The sequence below is a fragment of the Aspergillus puulaauensis genome, chromosome 1 (assembly GCF_016861865.1).
Source record: "Aspergillus puulaauensis MK2 DNA, chromosome 1, nearly complete sequence".
Lineage (NCBI taxonomy): Eukaryota > Fungi > Ascomycota > Eurotiomycetes > Eurotiales > Aspergillaceae > Aspergillus > Aspergillus puulaauensis.
Window position 1 is genome coordinate 5,349,036 of NC_054857.1, and position 21,906 is coordinate 5,370,941.

Below are 21,906 nucleotides of genomic sequence, written 5' to 3' on the forward strand. Positions count from 1 at the left end.
TACGACAACTATGAATGGCGCTTATAACACTGGATTCGACAGCTATGCACGGTCTTGGTGGAAGTCAATATTTTTGGATTGAACCTTGGGTTTAATAGGAGGCTGAACTATTAAGGCACGGGATAACTCCGCTTATATCCGATCTGGATTTCTGTCCGGATCCAAAGTTTCACCAACACGACCAACAACAAACATCCTTGCTTTACCACGACTCGACTCAAGCTGTATGAAGATGGACCCTCCACGAAACCGAAAGCAGCGACGAGCTGCAGCTACCGCATCACAGGCAGATTCCTTCGATCCTTCCTCGATTCCCCTTGCTCATCCTCCACCAAATAATCCTTCGAAGTCCCAAAAGAGTGGGAGAACGTTGGTAGACATGATTGCAGAAAGACAGGGCCAGCTTGAGGGGACACTTGGCTCCTCGGGATCGCAAAAGGGCATCGAGACGAAGTACGTGGCCATCGATCCAGACACGGGCGATATTTCTCCTTTCGATCAGTCAAGTGTGTCGGGTACTGGGAAGGAAGGTCAGCTGTCTGAGGGAGTTGCAAAGGATGAGGAAGAAATAGACGACTACGACCCCATTTCACCATTTATCGACACCGTTCTGCTCTCCATACCTCTGACTGTCTTGCATCTGACATTGGGGTATCTGGCGGCCCATCAGTACGCACAGAACATTGAGCTCGACGTCCTCTTCCGCAATTCAGGCTTTGTCGCGTTCCCAACATTAACTCTCCTCATTCACCTTGCTCACGGGCATATTATCTCATTCCGCCGGGGTCAAGGAGAATCCGAGACCATTTCGCTCTTCCCGTGGCATCCAGAGAAGCTCTCTTTTTCGTTTCTGCGCAAGCTACTCTTCCCACCGTCGCTAAAGACAGCCATCTTTCTTCCTGGAGCGGTAATTCTCGGTAATAGACTCATGGAAATGACAAACGAGGACTCTTACTACGCGGTTATGAAGCAAGCACCGGCTATCGGGACATTATGGGTATGGTGTATTCTCGAGATTCCTGTGGGGGCCGCTTTTCTTGGAGCACTGGGTCCATTGACATACGGTGTATGGTTCAAAGGGTACGGCATTCTCTAAGCGTCTCGACTTTGGAATTCGACTAGCACCCTGGTATCTGCCTCAAATTGGGCCATACCGGTCTTTCGGGCAGCTTCATGTTTCTTGACAAGCTAAGATCGAGTATCGGTACGGAGACTGCATGCAAGCGGCTTCTCTTGACTGGACATCTGGCTGTTTCTTTGTTATCGCACTTTGCCTAGAGGAAGCGCTTGCCAACCAGCAGGTGCGGGAACGGATTTCATCACACCGTCATTTCAAGGAAACCTGGAGCACGCCAGCAGTTCGTTCATCCAAGGCATATCCAGCGTGCTAAGTCCACGTTCGCCCTCTGTGCAGTTGGACAAGGATATTCTGGAGTGGAAGTGATGTGGATGAGATCATACATGGACTTCGAGCGTTTGCCAACAGTCGATCTCGTGGAAGATTATTGCTATGTTTTTGTTGAATTCGGGGTTCAAAGTGCTGCATTTCAATCCTCCAGATGCAGTTACGCTTGCAGGACCCAGGATTCGGAATCCAAAAACAGACGGGCTCCTCATCGAGGGGTCAACATATGCCATGGCATTGGCTCAACAGCACTAATATCTAATCGCCGTGATGCTACAGAAGCAGTTGTTTCCCACTAATTTTTACATGTGGCCGACAACCAGCCTCGAATACGGCATTTGAGACCCATTCCTGCATCGTGCAACTTCCCTGGCAAGATCACATCACTTTTGATGTCAACTCGGAAGGCCCATTTCTGGCAACCACTGAACAATCCCGAGCTTCCAGGAAGAATAGCCAGCTATTCTACGAACTGTTACACCCGTCAATCTTGGAGTCTAGTTCAAGAACTCATGTCACCCGACGTACACCTTTACACAACGTATGCCACGGCTCTAAATCCTACTCGCTCAGTTCTTTTGAGGTCATCACGAAGATTTTTTTTTCTTTGTGCGCTTTCCCGTATCTACGAAGCAGCCTGTGACTTGTGACTCTGGACGGTCCGGCTATTGGCAATGCGACTTTTGCCGTCGTCGATCGGTTATTTGACTAACAATCGAGGCTAGAAAACCCGGGCAGTCCCCAGAGTGGCGATGATTCCACCCAGCTGTCGGTGTCTCGAAACTTCAGCCCGGCCTCCACTCTGGTCGATCTGATCCTGGTTCTGATTCCGATCCTGGCTTCCAGTGGCATCACAGCCGATTTCGGATTGGAGCTTCTTTTCTCGATAAGGAAAAAGATAGGTGTCGATCGGTAGTACTTTTCGAAGGCAAGAAGCGAGGACGAGTCAACATCCTAGGTTTCAAGGTTCATTCCTTCGACCAAGTCGTTCTCCAAGTGCTGGGGTGTGGAGAATCTCCAATAAACCGATCCGACTACTATTGAGCGCTAAAATTTAGACCAATTACGTACGTATGTACCTCTCGTCGCAACTCCGGACTAAACAGATACCGTAACTATTGACTTCCCGGCCAGCTCCGGTGCCCAGACGCAAGTTTGCAACGGGCAAGAAATCGAAAACGTGGACATATGTGCGGACGGGATCGACTGATCGGCGCCATGACGGCTGCCAGACTCAATACTTTGCACAGACCTCTTCCTTCACTCTCTACAAATCTCTAAACTCATGTACTTTCGAGCTAGTTAGTGGAGAGATTCACCCCAAGATCCAGTTTCCAGCCCCAGTAACTCTTTCCAAAACTTGACCCCATGCTGAATCCTACTGTACACCGGAATCCCCGAGTGAAGGAGGGCCCGCACTAGGCGAGGTCAGCATAGACCAGATAAAAATCATTTCCCAGATTGACTCGCAACCAGCGCTGATCGCATGCTTGCTTTTTCGGCTTCGCCTTTTACGAAGTTGACGGCCGAGGCACTGTGGCGTATCCAGTGGTGGACGGACCAGGCTCCAATTCTTGAATTCAAAGGCGCGCGGGTCGGAAAAGCACCTCGATTCCTTCCCGTCTCTGTGGCAGCGTGGGGACTGGGGAGGGCCTTCGCTGCTTGATCCATATGCAATGCAAATCACGACATGCCTAAATGGGTTTTACAGACTGACAGTAATCCTCCTGTACGGTGTTCGCCGCTGATAGTACGTATTCATTGAGAACATGACGGAACTCATGTCCCTCGTACCTAAGCGAGGATGGACTCTGCAGCGATGTTCTCAAGCCGTGTTACAGACTGAGTCGGAACTGAGACAAGAGTAAGCTGGGTGTTGTCAGGTGCATTACTCGAGACCGTCGAGTTTGAAACTGAGCTCTATATTTGGAATAACCGAGCAACTGGGGTCTTCCCTGCTTTGTCTTGTATGACAACTGTACCTTGATGATGTGATCCAACGTGATCCAAGGAATGGGCTACTGATCTTGTGCAGGAGCCCTGGAGAATCGTGTTTCATCTAGAGATGTACTTGCTCTTGGTGAACAGCTCCTACGCTGTTTGTCTCGGTAAATATTCGGAGCTTGCTGCGCCCTGCTGCGTTGTTGATGAGCCGTATTCTATTTTTGGTAGTCTTACTGTAGTAGGATGTGATGCGATCTGATGCAATGCGGAATCATAATATTCTGGGTATTCTGGTATCAAGTGAGTGTGAAATCTACCACCATGCTAAATGTTTAACAGTCAAGTGCAGGCTAAAAAGAGTGAGATAAGGAGAAAAGCACAATAATCCTATCATGGACCAAGAAAAAAACAAAGCAAAACAAAAAAAAAGCAAGAAGCAATTTAATCCCCGCTCGAAACTTTGAACTTCCCCAATGCGAGCTCTGACCAAACAACGCCAGCTGAACTATGAGAAAAAAAGCAAAATAAATAAAAATAAACCACTGATCAGAAAACAAAGAGCTAGATAACGCCATGCATTGCAGCCAAGGAGCGAGTGAAAATGAACCCCCAAAGTTCCACAATTGAATACCCAGTGCATAGTCAGTCAGTCGTAAAAATCATCAAAAAAGAGTCCCAAACGAGCGAGGGAAATCGAAGGTGGTGATGTCGTATCAAACTGAAATTCTACCACCATGCATGATTCCAACACTCTGGAGGCTAGCTCCACGAAATCTTGCTAGCAGGGAGCTGACGATCTCCCGATACGTGTTCATCTGGGTGAGCTTGAATCGCTGGATCTTCCCGCTCGGCGTGCGCGGGATTTCCTCGACAAAGATAATACCCCCGTCTAGCGCTTTGTAGGAGGCCAATTGGCGACGGCAGAAGAGATAGACTTCCTCGGCGGTAAGGCGCGTGCCGGAAAATGTCCTGGATCGCACGACGAAAGCACGGGGGACTTCGGTGCTGCCGTCTTTGGAGGTCACGCCGGTGACCGCTGCATCTTCGATGCCTGGGTGTTTGAGGAGAACCGCTTCGACTTCCGCGGGCGCGACTTGCCATCTGTCGTTGGCCATGTGTTAGTTTCTGGAACTAGTTGTCTGGGAAGTGGGGTTGAGGGGACTCGGAAGCTGGAGCTTACCCGCGAACTTTGATCAGCTCTTTAGTTCGTCCGACGATGTAGTAGAGACCATTATTTACGTATGCTACGTCTCCAGTGCGGAACCAGCCCTGTGCATCTTTGGACTCATCTCGGTGCTTATAGCATGTGAGTAACCCCGAGCCGCGCACATATAGCTCTCCTGGCTTGTTGTCGCTTGCGACAAGGTTCCCGTCGGCGCCGACAAGGCGGGCTTCGTACCCAGAGAGGAGTCGGCCAATACTGGCTGCGTTTGTCACCTCGTTGTAGCGGCTCTGGAAAGCGATGCCTACTTCGGTCATTCCCCAAAGCTGGGCCGCATAGGCGTCGAGAGCAAGATGTTCACGGAACTGCTGCATTGACGCCCCATCAATCGGCGCACCAGCGACGGCAACATAACGGAGGGACGACAAGTAATCGCTGACTGGTAATTTGCAGCGATTGAAGGAATGGACCATGGCGGGGACCATGTATGTTTCCGTAATCTGGTACTGGTACATCAACGTGAGATATTGGGTGATCTCGAAACGGGGCAGGATGTACAGCGGCTGCCCATAGCGAATCGGGAAAATGTGTGACCAAAGTGCTCCAAATAGATGGAACATAGGCAATGACATTAATCGCCTGACTTCGTAGGGCACATCATGCGCAAGTGCTAGATGCTGCGATACCATTGCGTGGTGCGACAAAACAGCTGCCTTGGGTAGCCCTCCAGTGCCGCTGGTGGAGAACAACGCAGCCGGCGTCGATTTTGCGATCATCTCATTGTCGAACCTAATCCAGTCGTTCTCACCGTATCCAAGAAGATGCGCGAAATCCAGGCAGTGTTCATCTCCACTCTCAAGGTATGGGACTGGGCCGGATCCGACAAGCTGTGCGATTTGTTCTGCTGCAGGATCGTCTAGGACAATAACCTGGCTTGGGAGCATGCCATTGTTGGCGGAGGCATCAAGGACGGTCGGAAGCGCATCGCGGTTCGTGATGATCAGCTTGGGTTCGCTCAGCGAAATGATGTGGTCCAGTTCCTGAGGTTGGCTGCGTGCGTTCGATCCCATGAACACCCCACCAGCACCGATAACACTGAAGAACAGTGCCGGGTATACGATCTGCACCAGGATGAAAAATCAACATGGTCAGTATACTGTAAAAGGAAGGAGGGCGAGGGCGGGGTTGCGGAGGAACAGGAAAAAAAAACAAGTGTACATGTAAACGATGGAAAAGCGGAACATGTCGGCGGGATTTAATCCTTCAGGCGAAAACATCACAGAGAACGTGCAGAAGCTTGGCTCCAACTTACACTATTTCCCAAGTGGGCCAAAACACAGTCGCCCCTCTGCACATGATGGGCCTTCAACCCAGCAATCAGGGTCCGCACTAGAGTTCTGAATTGCCGAGCATTGAAAGAACGTGAGGGGTTTTCTGCATCAACGTATACTGGCCGTTCTTGGTCGAAGGGGACAGGGCTATCAAAGCAGAAGGTCAACAAGTCGGTGTATACATCGTTGGCATTGCCGTATTGGGGTCGCGCCAAGGACGACTCCCCAAGACCCATTATCATGAGGTTGTTAGGTATTAGTCAGGGTTTGGGTTTTGGTTCAGGAGGTGGTCGGTTGGTGACGGTTAGACTTAGGGCTTGGAGTATGGAGGAGAGACTGGGGAGAGGGAACACGTCGAAGATGAGAAACAGGGGATGCTGCTCGAGCGATGGGACATCGGGGTGATAAATAACTTTGCATACTGCAGTTTTAGAAATCATTTCCTGTAGTTAGCCTAGAGACGTCTCCTTTGGTGACAATAATTCCAGTTTGATGGGATCTGATTTGGAATTTGGAATCTCCTCCGTAATTTGCTTGGGGGCCTGCGCCGCACGTCCCAATTCGCCGAGTCGCTCTGCGTACAATAATCCCTTCGGAGCTCGCTCGCTCAGACCAAACCCATGCGCCGCTCAGATTGGGTTGCTGATCCTCGTCTTGATCCACAGACGAGGCTTGCGTCTAACTCGCCGAATCGAAAGTCGGTCACCGCTTCGGTTCAGATCATGGCTAGTGGAGTCGCTTGGCGGCTCGAAGGACCAAACCCAGCAAAGGTGCGAACATGTTCCCACTGCCCACCCCAGCCATATGGTCGGTCCGTCTCTCGATTCAAAAGACAGAACCCAACGCTTTGGGCAGAGGGTGCTTCTCCCGAGACTTCGGGATCTCCCTATTGGCTGGCCTGATCTGGCTGAGATCTGCTCCAGTTCTCCCTCCTGTTCCGCTCCTCCAGAAATCCACCTTCCTTCGGGCGTCGAGCTGAATTTCGGAGCTGGAGAGCAGTGAGTCCCCAGAGAAGAAGGCTGCTTGGGTGACAGGCAATCGAGCGAAAAAGTTAATTCTCCAAGATTCAACGCTGCCCAGGTGTCATGTAGGGTACCCTGTGTCCGCACTTTACCCGAGCTCTCATAATGCACATGCACTCGCGTCCCGCTGCCGGTGCATGCCAGGGCCAACGTCCCAGACTGCTGAGTTGTTCAGCTCGAAAATTCCCAGGAATCAACGCACATGCGCGGCAGAATACGGTGCAGATGCAGCTCGCTGGAGTATCGGCTTGTCATACTACCCCGCTCCTAAAAAATCGACCAGGATAAGACGGGTGACAATTGCATTGATCCGCAGTTGATCTCAGCACTCGACGGCGTCGACGCCATCCATCTGGCTGTCATCCACCCCGCTAACCTAATTTATCAGGATAGCAAAGTCCAGACAGGCGGTCTCGCCAGTTGCCCCACCGATTGCCAGCCTTTGCTGAAGCCAAAAGCAAGAAATTTGTGGGCACTTGGATCCGCGAAGTCCGTCAGGTGTCTGCAAAGTGCAGAGCGCAGATACCAGATGGAGACTTCGTTACATCCTCCAGCAAAGTGCCACTCAAACTCCACGAGTTTAGGCCCTTGGGACCCCCCTCCCAGCCATTTAGTCTAGTTTAGAACCACTCCAGTGTTCTCGCTAGAGTTCGGTCTATCCGATCGCCTGTTTCCTGATTTTGTGCTTTTGACAGTGTCTCTGTGGAGCATTGCGGACGAACACCGCTGGTTTGTGGCGATTCTGGCGAACACCTTGGGTTCCCCGGGCTGTCTTTTTCCATGTCGATCTTGTCACCCAGCGGGCTGGACTGCACCTGCATCAACCGGTTGCAAGGACTTCTGGGTCAGGCCGCGTCTTCACAGGCAGACACCACCACCCCAGAAGCGGGTCGGGATTCTTTGGCCTTGGCTCTAGGGTATTCCCAATCGAGAAAAAGAGAAACCGAGGCGATGCCGTAGTATATTGTGTGTTGCATGCTCATTGGTGCACATCATGTAGAACCTACCTTAGCGGGTAATGTTCCGTGGAAGAGACCCATTCCTGCAGACATCGGACACATGGTGACTGCGGGAACTCTCATTTTGGACCAAAAATCGAGCATTGATTTCTTTTCCCTGCCTTCGCACGGGAAGGGAAAAAAAGATAAGAATGGTGCCATGGTGGACCGACTATGTGGACCCCCCGAGTTGCTGAGAGAACGATGGACCTACTTAGTAGGACACGGCTGAAAAGTCCGACGCATGTTGACACTCTAGGAAATATCTCATCACGTAAACCGGAAGGTGTCATGCGAAGGAATTCAAAAGAAACGTGCACCCTGCGTAGTGGCAACACCTCAATGGTCGACCTGATTCTATATTCCTGTGTATGAGCGCATGCCGCCACTTGTGGCTTCTTCTGATTACTTACCTTGACTTCCTCTCCACACCTATACCCCGTGACATTATAGAACTCTTATACTTCTCCCCCTCAACATTGGCCTTCTGTGTCTACATTCAGCACACCAATTGAAAGCGACATGTCTCAAGTTGAAGAGACCAAGGAGGTCATCGTCTCGAGACCTCCAACAGCCGTGTGCGCCCCAGAGAGCCCAAGCGAAGCCAGCTTCGTAGACATCGAGAAGTGCATCATCAAAGATGTCTCCGAGTTGATGATAAAGGACGAATACTGCTATGACCTTGAGGCACAAAGCACCAAGAGGAAAGTGATTGCACCGATTCGGTATACATTCCTCAACATCTACCGTCGGCTCTTCACTCTTGTCTTCCTGGCCAACATCGGAGTCTTCATCTATGTGCTGATTGCACGTCGGAAACTTCTCGCGCTCATCAATGCTGCGGCAGCCAATCTGCTTGCATGCGGTCTTGCGAGACAGCCTCTGGTCGTGAACACCATCTTCTTCACAGTATGCTCGATACCAAGGTCCGCACCCCTGTGGATGCGCCGCATAGCATCCAAGGTGTACCATTATGGCGGCGTACATAGCGGATGTGGTGTTGCCTCCCTCGTCTGGTACCTGGGCTTCGTCGGCCAGTTCTCTCGAGAGTACTTCTCTCCCGGCACAGGCATCACAACTCCATTCTCGGTGGCGCCAATCATCCTCACATACATCATTATGGCCCTGCTGCTCGCAATCATAATCGTCGCCTACCCAGGCTTCCGATTCAAGCGGCACGACTACTTCGAACTCACCCACCGCTTCTCCGGCTGGCTGGTCATAGCACTCTTCGTCGTTCTCCTCATGGTCTTCGTCCATGAGTTCTCCGCCGCCGAAGGCACACCCATGGGCCGCTTCCTGATCGAGCTCCCAGCCTTCTGGTTCCTCATGGTTGTCGTCGCAGCAATCATCCAGCCCTGGCTACTCCTCCGCAAGGTCAAGGTCACGCCCGAATACCTCTCTCCACACGCCACCCGCCTCCATTTCTATCACACAACAACCACCTTCGGCAAGGGCATCCAGCTCTCCAAGCACCCACTCCGCGACTGGCACTCCTTCGCAACATTCCCAGACGCCGATCGAGACGGCAAGAGCTTCTCCAGCGTCGTCTCCAAAGCAGGTGACTGGACCTCCGCGTGTATAAAAGAGCAACCAACCGCCCTCTGGAAGCGCGGCGTGCTCATGTACGGTTTCGCATACGCAATGCGGGTATACAAGCGCGTGGTAGTCGTGACAACTGGATCCGGCATGGGTCCCTGCCTCTCCTTCCTCGGCGACGACAACCGGCCCAGCCTCCGCGTCATCTGGCAGACGAGAGCACCCAAGCGGACCTACGGCAAGGGGGTGCTGAATCTGGTTGGCATGATGGATCCGAACCCTGTGATTATCGATACAAATTCATCCGGCCGCCTCGACATGATTCCCGTTATTCGGCAGATCGCGCGCGAGCACGACGCAGAGGCGATCTGTGTCGTCAGTAATCCGTTTGTGACGAAGAAGGTGGTCTTCGAGCTTGAGTCGATGGGGATACCGGCGTATGGACCGATTTTTGATTCATGATTGATACTATGAAAGATATGGTTTTGATTTTTATTGATGTGAGGAATATATATGATCTTGATGATTCCAAGCAATGAAAAAGTGTTGTTCTTGTTTTTCAAAAGAAGTTTTGAGGTCGTGTTGTGCAGATGGCACAGTGCGTGGTAGTGAATGAGGGGGTCTGAGAATTGGGCCTTGCAAGGGATGCCATACGGTAGATGACGGCGAGGGGAAAAAGAGTTAGACCCTCCCGTCAACTGACCTTGGGAATTTTACGGTGAACACTGAACTCTGTGTTCAGCTCCCCGCATGAAATTCTCTGCGCCGCAATGCATTGTGCTGAGGTGCTCGGACTTTGTCCTGCAGGGGACGAGGCTGGCGCATGCAGGGCATAGTGAATCACTAACCAATTGGGAATACGGTAATGCTGCGCCAACATTATCGTGATCCTCGACGGGAAGAGGCCAAGGTTGCGGTTACGAGCGGGATGGTTATTTAGCTGAATGGATACAATCTATAATCTATAATAGCTCAACTGTATGGACTTGTATGATATTATCATTATTAAAAGAGTAATACAGGTCAAGTATATCGTGAATCGTAATCGACGCCGTCTGTATGGGCCGAATCAAAGAAAGTAAAACAAAACAATACTATGGTATGATGGGTATCATGCAAAACGATATTTCCACCCCAATGCACATTGTAAGAGAGGAGACCTCGAAAACGCCCAAAGAAATCGCAAAAAAAACTTTTTTTTTCGTTGTCAAGTCGATATTAGGAGTCGCTTGGTGGAAGTGGCGACATAAGATAGTTCTGAACAAATGAAAGCAAGAGAGAAGAAAAAATAATAATAATCTCTTGGGGTAACAGTGGAGCGAACAAGGATGGTCTTTATTTTCGATTTGTGGTCATTGCATTCGTAAGTTCATTAGTTCGTACCGTCCCGATGTCTTCGAGAGTGATGGAATTCGTAGATCGCGGGTGTTTAGGGTTGTTGAGAGTCTGCAGATGGAACTCGGTTTCGACTTCCGATTTCCAGCGGCTCAGTGGTTAAATCGTCGGTAGTCAGTCGGCCTCGTCCACGACAGGAAGAATTGGTGGAGGTGGTATCCAGTCGAAGGGAGTCCATTCGGTCCAACTCTTCATAATCCGGAGTCGGCAGAGGAGAGCCATGGTAATCCTCCATGGTGCTGCCCCCATCGAGCATAGCGTAGCCAGGAGGACTGGCAGGAACATCCTCGTATACTGGTGGCATTTCTTCGTCCCAGCTAATACCGAGTCCGCTTCTTTCGGTGACGTGTAGGTTGAATTGCATACGAAGGACGCGTGCTGCCCCCGTAGGTGTGATGAGTCTGGTGTTGCGGTTAGGGCAGAACTCCTCCGCAACAATCAATTCGATGACTAGGTTGTGCCTCGCTTCGAGTCCACCTTGAGCCTCAAGGTCACACACTGGGTTGGATGTAGGGTTGATGCTGGCTTCAAACTCCATGCTGATCTCGCCTCCAGCAGTGTCGAAGTCAGACTTCCAGCCATCCTTCTCCTCGTTGTGGCCGATGATCCGAGTTTCCTGGTGCAAAACGCCCTTCCCTTCGCCACCAATCTTGTGGGTGTGTTTAGCGCAAGCCGTGGAAACGATCTTCTGGTGCTCTTCGATTCGCCACATCATCTTGCGCAGCCGCCAACGTGTCTGGGTCTCATCCCCCTTGTCCAGGACTCCGCTCAGAGTCATCTGGACCGGGAAGGTTCCAATGGGGTGAACGACGGATGGAAGTACAATGCGGCCGGTCAGGTTGGTGGGCGGGAAGATTCGAATCGAGGACTTGTCGTTGCCGGGAAGAATTGCACGCCTCACGTGTAGAGGCATCTTGAATTTGTACTCTTCACCGTTGATGTTGCGTCCGTGTGCTTGGAGGAAGTATTCAATCTGGCCCAAAGAGCTACTGCAAGATGCTGGAACATCACCAGGGAACAGGTAGCTGAAGGGGAAGTCATGATCACCGCTCTTGAGAAGGAGGGGTTCAGTCAGGAAGTCCCAGCTTGTCATTTCCTCGGTCTTGGAAGCGCAGTTAGGACAATCCCTTGAGACAGGCTTCTTAGTTGTCTTCTTGATCATGAGGCGCATATCGAACTTGTCCAGCGTGATGCCCGCAACCTCAGAAACATTTATTTTGAGGCGGCCAGAAAACAGAGCTCCGGTGGAGTTGGCTGGGGTTCCATAGCAGACGAGAGGCGGAGACTCAACAATGACATCAAGCTTAGCTGAAGCTGCAGCATCGTCAATGCTGGTGCGCTCCTTTGAGCGGCCTGCGCGTCCGGTGAGGCGGCGTTTGTCTTTGTTGTGGTCTCGGTATGTGTGGATAAAGTGGTCCATTGAGAAGGATAGACGTCGCTCTGGTGAGTTCGGCCGAGAGGAATTCGTGCTCCTAGGAGTCCTCGGTGTGGAAGTGTGAGAGACCTCATTTACGGACGAGGTTGAGGAGGAGTTTGAGTGAGGAAAAATCGAGTGGTGAGAGAGGGAGGGGCGGACGAGGCTGGAAAGAAGTCGGCCCGGCATTGTGAAGAGAGTAGAGTAGGAACTCTTGCAAAGCGAAACTGGGCCGAGTGAGGGTGGTGACAGGAATAGGTATGAGTCAAGAAAGAACAAATGTTCCAGCAGAATTGGGCCTTGGGGTTCTATAAAGCTCCCTTGGTGTAGGCTAGACAGCCAAGGCAGTAGTAGTAGTAGATGGCTATCTCAGGTGGTTCAGGACTCGATGCAGTGTTGCTCAAGCTGTGTGATGCGGTAGGCGGCTGCGCGCATAATCCCCTAGTTTGGCTAGGTAGTAGGGGTCGTAGCTACCAGCGTGCTAATGGCAGGCGCGGGGTGTGGGAGAGTAGAGAGTAGTATAGCGGAGTATACGAATTGCAGGGAGGCAAGAGAATGCGATTTTGGATGAACCAAAAAGCGGGCGAAGCGCTGCCTTTGAATGACTTTTGGATTTGTCTACTGACTCTTCTAGACTAGTTCTGACTACAACTGAAATTTTCTGAGCCACGCCATAGATTCTCGTCGGTTCCCACATGTAACGAGGACAAATTTTTCTTGGTCTGGCCACCTTAAAGCGGATAATAAAAGCAGTTGCTGGTGGGGCTCATGTAGGGAAAAGGCGTCATAGTGGGGATTACTGCTTGTGACGGCGCCGTTTCCATACGTGACAATACATGATCTGGGCTTGGCGTGGCTGCTCCGAGGAGACTGAAGATCGATATGAGTTCTCGGACTGTCCCCAGCTGCTTTGCATATACTTGATGCATGTGAGGGTCAGTTATCACCATAACAATGAGCTCGATGCGCTGCTATCACCCGGCCAATCTCAGCTAACATGTCCAATGGTGGTCCAATCTCCTCGGATGAGAACTCGGGATTATCTCCATGTACATACATACATCCTTCGCTTTTAGGCGAGCAGGACCTTGGAAGCACTTGAGCTAATTCTGAGGTGTCGACCATTCTAAAGATTCCAGACACAATCATGGATGCATGTTCTCAGAAAGCGCATCCAACGGATCCCAAGCCCCGTGCGCGATGACTCACGGAAGATGGGGTCCGTCTCCATCTTGGGGTACTCCGGGTGTACGGAGTCCACTCGGTGCGGAGCAAACTGTTGGAATTGTTTCTCAATCTCAGTACGTAGTCCTAATATTGCGTGATCAATGTCGACATGGATGCTGGCTAAGTTTGCGCAACATGGCTCCCGAGATTCGATCCCGGCGATGGAAGCCTGACAAATGCGCCTTGGTGAAGTCCGTGCTGGATGATCTTCAATGGTGTCATATGCTTGCAATAATCAAGTGCACTAAGGGATGGGAAGGAGCCGGCGGGCTGATGCCATTTCCGCCGGAAGTACTTGCTCGGTACGATTTGCGGGATGGTTCTATACAACTCTCAACGGCTGATACCGCGGGACAATACCTGCTAACTACGTATACGTACTTCGAGTAGCTGAATGGATACCGTTAACTCAAGCAAGCAAAGACCAGTCGAATTGACGATCCAGAGTCTCGTGCTAAAACGTGGCTGTCTCTCAGCGCCTGATCAGGGAGCCGATTGCTGCAAGTGCTGGTCTGGATGCCAGGTCAGCTGCCGTGAATCCGTGAATCCGTCATTGAACCATCACGTGGCGACAAGGAGGTCCCTGAAGGCTCTCCAGAGTCAGAAGCATTGACATTTGACGCCTCCGTCGACGGTCTGGCGTAATCTTCTTCGCCTGTTTGATCGGTGACCGGCACCGTTACAGGAACGTACCGTACAGTACAGCCTAAAAATCCGCGCTAGTTGGAGATCCTTTTCCAACTGCGAGGCAGGAGGGGCATGAAGAAGGGGGAAGTTCGGAATTTTTCTGGCCCAGCATCATGTAACCCATGTTATGGATCTCAGGGTTGTCCTCATTGTCAATGTCACGGCTCCACTTGCGAAAGGCAATGGCGGTTGTTGCTCCCTTCATGGAAGAAAATTCCACAAGGTTTTTGTTTCAGCGCGTTTTCTTCCCAAGGAAGTCGGAGGCTGTTCCGTTGGTTTTATGACTACGTATTGATGGTGGTGTCCCATTCTCCGCCAACCTGCCTTGTTCGGCTAGGCCTTCTGAGTCAAGAGACCTCGATGAACTGCGGGCGCCGTAGCTACTCGTCGTCCCCGGCGCCCATGCAATCCCCCGCAATGCAGGAAATTTAGCCGGTTGCGGGGGCGTTGCATCATGCTCCCTCGCTTGCGCTGGGACAGCCGACGCCGCGGTCATCTGCTGAAAAAGCAAACAATCGAGGGACAGATGAATGAATGCGAAGGGGGAAGCGCTATACAGCCAGATCGGAATATCAGATCAGATAGAAGGAAGTGTTCTAGACAGCCGCTGTCAACGCGGTCGTGGTCCCTTTTTTCGACATTTTTTGGAAATTTCTGACGAATGAGGACCCCCAGCGGCGCGCCCATTACCTAACAGATTCGTCGTGGATGCAACTTGCCCAAATGCCCAGTGCGTCGTTCTGGTTCCCGTAAGAACTTTCACTTTAATTCTCAGCCCATGAATGCGTCCTGCCTGCCGTTCCGATCGGGACTCTGCCGATTTACACCTCTCGTCCCTGGCATCCTCAATATCGGCACCGAAGTACATCATGCCATCTAAGCATCGTCTCTTCTTCTGTGCCTTTTCCGGCGGGGGATTAGCATGACAAGGCGCCATGTCTTCCCGCCACTCGTACTTTGTTTGCTTCATCTTGTCTTTCGGGTTCGTTGGCCGACTCGACGGGGTGCTGCGTCGTCCATCGCGATCAGACGCCGATGCAAGACCGGAGTACGTATACAGTGTGACACCTGAGGCAGTAAAAAATACAGAACGATATCGGACCGATGTCCGACTTTCACCTGGCTCTTGGAGGCGGCTTACGCCGTCCGCCGACTTTCTTCCTTTGTTGAAGTTTGCGCCATGTCCACGATTCTCCAACGTCAACTCTGACTGGTCCACTCGGCCGAGGATGGAGATGATGGATCACGGGCACTCTTAAGTCTTCGGAACCAATCTGAAATCATCCACAGTGGACCGCGCTTTATGGAGCTGAGCCGAGTTTTCTCGGGGGACTACGATTAATAGGACTTTTCGGTCGTCTATTGACATTTGTTTCTCCTGCGGTTTCCCGGCGGTATGCGAAACAAGCCGTCGCGGGAGCGCTCAACACGCTCGACAATGGAGCATCAACTTCGGTAAACATCTTAGCGGTTCCATACGAATTGCGCGAGATGGACTTTCGGATACGGTGAGTATCAAAACCACCCGTGACGATTGCAGAGTCAGGTACCGGATGGCGATATCAAACCCCCATTGGTCTTCCCGCGGGAAACCCCTGCTAGTGCGGCGGCTTTCAACCTCCCATCACATTCAACGTATGGAGGGGTTCCTGGCCAGAATCTTCGAATGGTCCAAGCTCGTGAGGAAAACGCGCAATTGCCTGCTTTCCTTGTTTGAGCCTTGTCGACTGATGTCCATCAAACCCGGGCATCATGACCAATCATGTCTCTGTCTCATGACACCTTCCTGAATCTCTTGGCATAACGCAAGTGAACCCGGCCCGGTTCCGAGAGAATTCCATGGCGATGCTCATCTTGCCTTCTCCCCGGTCGAAGTCAAGGTCGGACACGGCTCACGGCCCGGGAGGCAATCCACCTCGTTCAGCTCCTGCTGCCTTTTGATATCACGTTGACATCTCAAACAGTATTCGAAGTGTCGGTAATCGGTATCCATCCAGCATCAGCTTCTATAAATATTACTCGGACGAAACATGTTTCGGAGTCTACGCCACATCGAGGTCACTCTTACAACATACGTACTTTGTCTTCAGGCAGTCATGTCTTTCATTACATCTCACCGTCTTTCTGGCTTATGGCGCTGAGCTATTACATCTTGTTTGTCTCGCTCGGGCCTCGCCTTACGGTGTAGAATTTCCCTCATACTGGATTTGTATCGTTAGTTGGCATGCTTTGTGACTTGCTGCCTTTATAGCTCTCTCACGGCATCAGCTTACTATAGAAGTAGACTACGACATAGAGAAACATTGCTTCCGTTTTGCTCAACGGTGCCGAGCCATGTACTAGACAGCAGCCAAGGTAGCAACGCACTTGATCAGTGTTGAAAAGCGCGTTATGATTAGTCGAGCTGGCACACAAAATAAGTGATGAAAAGGCAGACAAGATCAAGGCTACATCTCGTTGAAGTACTCTGTATGTTTCCAGACTTCAAGACAAGACATGGTTGATGGCCATGTTCCTGGATGCCTGACGGCCTGAATCAACGGCAGTCGCCAAATGCTGAGTCAGGGTGGCTGTCAGGGGCGTTCCGATTTCCGACCGCCTTTTCGCCGCCTGAGATCAAAGGGGCAGTAAATTTGAGGCGGGGTGAAGATCATGAGTCAAAAAAGTGTATCGATTTCATCCCACTATCGGTGCCCCTCCTCACGCGCGCACACAAATTTTCCAGCTCGACTCGATGGCCACCATGGACGACACGGCAAAGGCCCGCTTTGATCTCATCACCGAGAACCTCGCGGAGACCCTCAACCCCGAGATCATCGAAAGCATTCTCGCCGAAGGCCGAAACCCGCGTATCTACTGGGGAACCGCGACAACAGGACGTCCTCACACCGGCTACTTCGTTGCGGCAATTAAGATCGCCCAGTTGCTCGCTGCAGGATGTGAAGTCGTCGTGCTTCTAGCCGATATACATGCCTTCCTGGACAACTTGAAGGCTCCTCTCGAGCTTGTCGAGAACCGCGCGAAATACTATTCCAAGGTCATCACGGCCATTCTCGAGTCTGTTGGCGTGCCGACTGAAAAGCTCGAGTTTGTCCTTGGTAGCTCCTACCAGAAGTCTCCCGAATACACAATGGATGTCTACAAGCTGTCATCCCTGGTGAGTGAACACGATGCCAAGAAGGCAGGTGCGGAGATTGTGAAGCAGTCAGCGAATGCGCCCTTGAGTGGTCTTCTCTACTCTATTCTGCAGGTGCTTGATGAGCAGCACTTGAAAGTTGATGCTCAGCTAGGAGGTAAGCTGTTTGAAACTCCATTTCCGGGTTATACTGAATGTAATAGGCATGGACCAGAGAAAGCTTTTCGCGGCGGCTGTGGAATGGCTGCCCAAGATTGGATATAGAAAGGTGAGAGCCCTAATAACAATCCGACCTACAGCAAGCTCCATAACTAATTCATCTTAGCGTGCGCATCTAGTCACGCCAATGGTTGCGGGTCTTAGCGGAGGCAAGATGAGCTCCAGTGTCCACGGTATGTTCTCCTGCCATTAGATTATTATCGCAAGGAACTAATGCAGATTACTCTATACAGACAGCAAGATCGACCTTCTTGACCCCCCAGATGTCATCTTGAAGAAGATTCGCAAGGCCGAGGCAGCCCCGAAGGTCATCGAAGATAACGGTGTTATCGCCATGGTTGAATTTGTCCTTCTCCCTGCAGCCGGTCTGAAGGGCAAGAAAGAATTCGTAGTGGAGCGCCGAGACGCAGAGCCCTTGGTCTACACCGATATTGCCAAGGTGAAGGAAGACTATCAAAACGACGTTTTGACTCCACAAACACTAAAGCCTGCTGTCACAGCCGCCTTGACGAGCTTGATGGCACCTATCACGGAGGCCTACAACGCTTCGCCTGAGTGGCAGCAGATTACCGAACAGGCCTACCCACCACCCGTCGTGGAGAAGAAGCAGAAGAAGGTCAAGAGCAAGGGCACTCGACACCCTGGGGCCAACAAGGAACAAACCCTTCCAGAACGCCCGAAGCCCGAGGCGACTGAAACCGAAACCCAAAACTGATCAATTGTATGCACATATAAGCGGTGTCGATTCATAAATTAACTGGAGTGTTAGATTAGACACAGTATATTTACCAATGCATTACGTGTTTATGACTAGTCATTTTAAAGGTTCCATTACGTTATCTAGGGTTGAACTCGGAGTCCTAATACTATTTCCCTAGAAGCTGTCCACGCTGTCTAGATTTATACAGCGAGGCCGTCTTATCTTGTTCATTTACACCTCTGTCCTCCATCATAAAACATAACATCTTGTAGCTCAGATAGTATATAGTAGTATATTATATGAAATTTCTCAAAGTCATGCAATCTAAATACTGTCTCGCCTACCGCTACTTTGAAATGCCCAACTCCGCCAAAATCGACTCGTTATGCTCACCCACTTTCGGCACTGCATCCATTCGCGCACGGAACCCTTCTTGCTCGGGACTGAACCCAGGGGGAAGAAGAGCCGGTACAATACCTTCAGGCGTCTGCACCTCTGTCCACCGGCCTCGTGCGCGGAGCTGTGCATGGTCCCAAACTCCCTGCATATCATTCACGTTGGCGTTCGCGATAGAAGCCTTATCGAGCCGGCGAGTGGCTTCCTCCGACGTAATATCGGCAAAGGACTTGCAGATGATATCCTTCAGCGCGTCGCGGTTCTTGTCACGCAGCGAGTTGTTGCAGAAGCGCGCGTCTGTAGCAAGCTCAGGCTGCGAGAGAACAATAGTGCAGAAGTTGGCCCATTCACGCTCATTCTGAATGCCTAGCATCACCGATCCGTCGCCCGTCTCGAAGGGACCGTATGGGTAGATCGAGGCGTGGGACGCACCGGCGGGCACAGGGCCTGGGGCGCCGTTGAAAGCGTAGTACATCGGGAATCCCATCCACTCGACCATGCTCTCCAGCATTGAGATGTCGATATGGCTCCCACGTCCGCTTTTCGAGCGCTGCAGGATAGCCGCTATAATGTTGCTGTAGGCGTACATGCCAGATGCAATGTCCGCAATGGATATCCCGACTTTCGCTGGCTCTTTGCCTGTGCCGGTAACAGAGAGCATGCCGGCTTCGCTTTGGACAAGGAGGTCATACGCCTTCTTGTCTCGGTACGGACCATCCTGTCCATAGCCGGAGATGTCACAGACGATCAGTGATGGGTGGGTTTCCTTCAAGGCCTGAAATGAAAGGCCCAGCCGGGCACTCGCACCCGGTGCGAGGTTCTGCACAAGCACATCTGCCTTGCCGAGCAGGCGCATCAAGACCTCGTGGTCCTTGGGCTTCTTCACGTCCAGCGCAAGACTCTCTTTCGACCGATTCGTCCAGACGAAATGCGATGCTAGCCCGTTCACCCGTGTGTCGTAGTTCCGGGCAAAGTCGCCAACTCCCGGTCGTTCCACTTTGATCACCCGCGCTCCCATGTCTGCCAGTTGCCTTGTGCAAAATGGGGCTGCGATCGCTTGTTCTAAACTGACGACTGTGATTCCAGCTAGAGGACCTTGGTTATTGGCATTGGACCTGCGTGTGGCGGATAGTGAGAAGCATCGTACGCCTCCTGCTATTGCTCGCTGCGAGAGGCAGCGGGGGTTTGGTATTGATAACCTGGCGAACATCTTGAGATGGATCTGTGACCTGTGAAAGCGAGATGCGGCCAAGCAGCTTGATACCACCAGGGGATAAGTCCGATTTATAGAGAATCCGACGTCTATCGTTGTCGGTAATTCAAGCGGAGAGCATTCAGAGGAACATGTCGGTTACTTAGAACATATAACCGAGGCGCATAGTTAGTAGCCTTCTCCAGATCGTCAGGCCCCATACCCCAATTCTTGTCTTCCATATTCTCCAACTCTTTGTATACTGGAAATTAATAGACTGGGATTCGGAAAAGCAGTTTGTGTTTCTGTCCCGAAAGCGCCGTGTTGGTAGAGTGCTGATAAGGGGAGTTAACAATGTATGGTGAGAAAATATATAGCTATTGCAACCGCCTCTAGGTGGACAGGTTCAGTTCTATGAAACAAGCATAGATAGACTCAAAAAACGACATAAATGAAGTCTGGTTTCTTAAATACTCATGATAAAAAAAAAAAAACTCTCAAAGCCGATAGAAGTATTCAAGCCCAAATGTTGCTCCCGCAGAAGAAAAACACTCCGCCACCGCCAACCACCGCAGCAACTTTCAACTCTCAACAACCACCTCGGAGTGAGAGCTTCAGGCAGCTCACCCACCTCTACACCACTCCTCTCTCTCATTTAAAACCACATAGCCATTCTCTACTTAACATTAAATCCAGACCGCCAAAATGTCCACCGACGACCTAAAATCCCATGCCACCTCTGGCACCCACGACTTCTACGCCCTCCTCGACATCTCACCCGCAGTGGCCTCGACCGAAATCCGACGCGCATATCGACGCACAGCCCTCAAATACCATCCGGATAAGATTACCAACCCGACGCAGGAAGACATCGACAAGTTCCACCTCCTCCAAATCGCAAATGATGTTCTTTCCGACCCGACGGTGCGTCAGCTGTATGATAATGCACGGGAGGCGCGGGAGCGCAAGAAGCGCGAGCATGATATGATGGACGCGGCGAAAAGGAAGATGAAAGATGATTTAGAGGCGAGGGAGAGAGCTGGGGCTGCTGGAGGTGTGGGTGCGCAACGCGGGGTGAAGAGGGCTTGGGGCGCTATGGGTGATGACGACACGGAGGAAAAGCTGGCACGGGAGATTGAGAGGATTGCGGAGGATGGGAGGAGGAGGCGTAGGGAGGCGGAGGAGAAGTTGAGGAAGGAGGTTGAGGAGGACGAGAAGAGGCTGCGTGAGGAGGAAGAGGAGAAGCAGCGGGTTAAAGATCGGAGTTCGAAGCGGGTTGATCGATCAAATGAGGGCGGGAAGAATGTCCCTGAGCAGGAGCGCGCGGTGAAGGTGCGCTGGGTTAGGGAGGGACGGGGCTTGGATATCGACAAGGACCGCCTGACGGTGTTGTTTGCGCCATTTGGTGCAATCGAGAGTGTTCTTGTCCTGAAGGACAGAAGGCAACGGCTTGGGGATAAGAAGGAGAAGAAGACCGTTGCGACGGGGGTGATTGTCTTCGCTTCCATTGTTAGTGCGCATACTGCCGTGCTGGATAGCGAGAAATTCATGCACGAGAGCCTCTCCCGGACGGCCAGCGACTGGAACGTGATCGACTCTGTCTTTTGGGCCACGGGAGAGCAACCAGAGCTAGCAGGACGAAACACGGGCCCTGCATCTCCGCAAAGCCAGGGACAAGCCGCTCCTTCACCGAAGGAGCAGAGTGCACCAGCCTCAGCTCCCAAACCCACTTTCAGTTTCGCTGGGCTCAAGGCTGCAGGATCTGGCGGGCAGTCAGGGAAAGCGCCTTCTTTCGGTTCTTTCGCATCAGCAGCTGGTGGTTCCAAACCAGCGCCCCCTGCTGAGTCGGCGAATGGCGTGAAGACGCCCAGTTTGGAAGAAGTCACGCTGATGCGGTTGAAGAATGCGCAACGTGAAAAGGAGCGAAAAGCGATGGAAGAGCAACTGAGGAAAGAAGACGAAGCTGCTGATGCCGCTGAGGATGCAGCCACGAGAGGCTAATTGTCTACATATAGAAAGGACAAAGGCGTTCTATGATTTCTACATGATTTGCTTAAAGATACCCTTGCATTATTCTCCAGGAGTTTGTACTTCTTGCATTGTGGCGTTATACAAATCTAGAATAACTGTACAGTAGTA

At 51.5% G+C, this 21,906-nt stretch overlaps 8 protein-coding genes across 8 annotated transcripts; 5 read left to right on the forward strand and 3 right to left on the reverse strand.

The window, feature by feature from the left end:
- Positions 1-226: 226 nt before the first annotated feature.
- On the forward strand, positions 227-1,096 carry APUU_12112S (uncharacterized protein; the record flags this gene model as incomplete). Its single annotated transcript, XM_041698278.1, has 1 exon — positions 227-1,096. One exon carries the CDS (start codon positions 227-229, stop codon positions 1,094-1,096), a length of 870 nt encoding a protein of 289 aa, XP_041551478.1.
- A 2,966-nt stretch (positions 1,097-4,062) lies between these two features.
- On the reverse strand, positions 4,063-5,581 carry afeA (adenylate-forming enzyme AfeA; the record flags this gene model as incomplete). The annotated part of the gene is made up of 2 exons (XM_041698279.1): positions 4,063-4,450; positions 4,530-5,581. 2 exons carry the CDS (start codon positions 5,579-5,581, stop codon positions 4,063-4,065), a joined length of 1,440 nt encoding a protein of 479 aa, XP_041551479.1.
- A 2,803-nt stretch (positions 5,582-8,384) lies between these two features.
- On the forward strand, positions 8,385-9,863 carry APUU_12114S (integral membrane protein TmpA; the record flags this gene model as incomplete). The annotated part of the gene is made up of 1 exon (XM_041698280.1): positions 8,385-9,863. The coding sequence occupies one exon, from the start codon at positions 8,385-8,387 to the stop codon at positions 9,861-9,863; it is 1,479 nt and encodes a 492-aa protein (XP_041551480.1).
- A 967-nt stretch (positions 9,864-10,830) lies between these two features.
- APUU_12115A (alpha-arrestin) lies at positions 10,831-12,399 on the reverse strand (the record flags this gene model as incomplete). The annotated part of the gene is made up of 1 exon (XM_041698281.1): positions 10,831-12,399. One exon carries the CDS (start codon positions 12,397-12,399, stop codon positions 10,831-10,833), a length of 1,569 nt encoding a protein of 522 aa, XP_041551481.1.
- A 2,660-nt stretch (positions 12,400-15,059) lies between these two features.
- APUU_12116S (uncharacterized protein) lies at positions 15,060-15,383 on the forward strand (the record flags this gene model as incomplete). Its single annotated transcript, XM_041698282.1, has 1 exon — positions 15,060-15,383. One exon carries the CDS (start codon positions 15,060-15,062, stop codon positions 15,381-15,383), a length of 324 nt encoding a protein of 107 aa, XP_041551482.1.
- Positions 15,384-16,867: 1,484 nt separating this feature from the next.
- On the forward strand, positions 16,868-18,194 carry APUU_12117S (tyrosine--tRNA ligase TYS1; the record flags this gene model as incomplete). The annotated part of the gene is made up of 4 exons (XM_041698283.1): positions 16,868-17,417; positions 17,464-17,528; positions 17,586-17,652; positions 17,713-18,194. 4 exons carry the CDS (start codon positions 16,868-16,870, stop codon positions 18,192-18,194), a joined length of 1,164 nt encoding a protein of 387 aa, XP_041551483.1.
- Positions 18,195-18,525: 331 nt separating this feature from the next.
- Positions 18,526-19,785, reverse strand: APUU_12118A (CaiB/BaiF CoA transferase family protein; the record flags this gene model as incomplete). Its single annotated transcript, XM_041698284.1, has 1 exon — positions 18,526-19,785. One exon carries the CDS (start codon positions 19,783-19,785, stop codon positions 18,526-18,528), a length of 1,260 nt encoding a protein of 419 aa, XP_041551484.1.
- Positions 19,786-20,472: 687 nt separating this feature from the next.
- APUU_12119S (putative cell cycle control protein (Cwf23)) lies at positions 20,473-21,768 on the forward strand (the record flags this gene model as incomplete). The annotated part of the gene is made up of 1 exon (XM_041698285.1): positions 20,473-21,768. One exon carries the CDS (start codon positions 20,473-20,475, stop codon positions 21,766-21,768), a length of 1,296 nt encoding a protein of 431 aa, XP_041551485.1.
- Between the last annotated feature and the right edge of the window lie 138 nt (positions 21,769-21,906).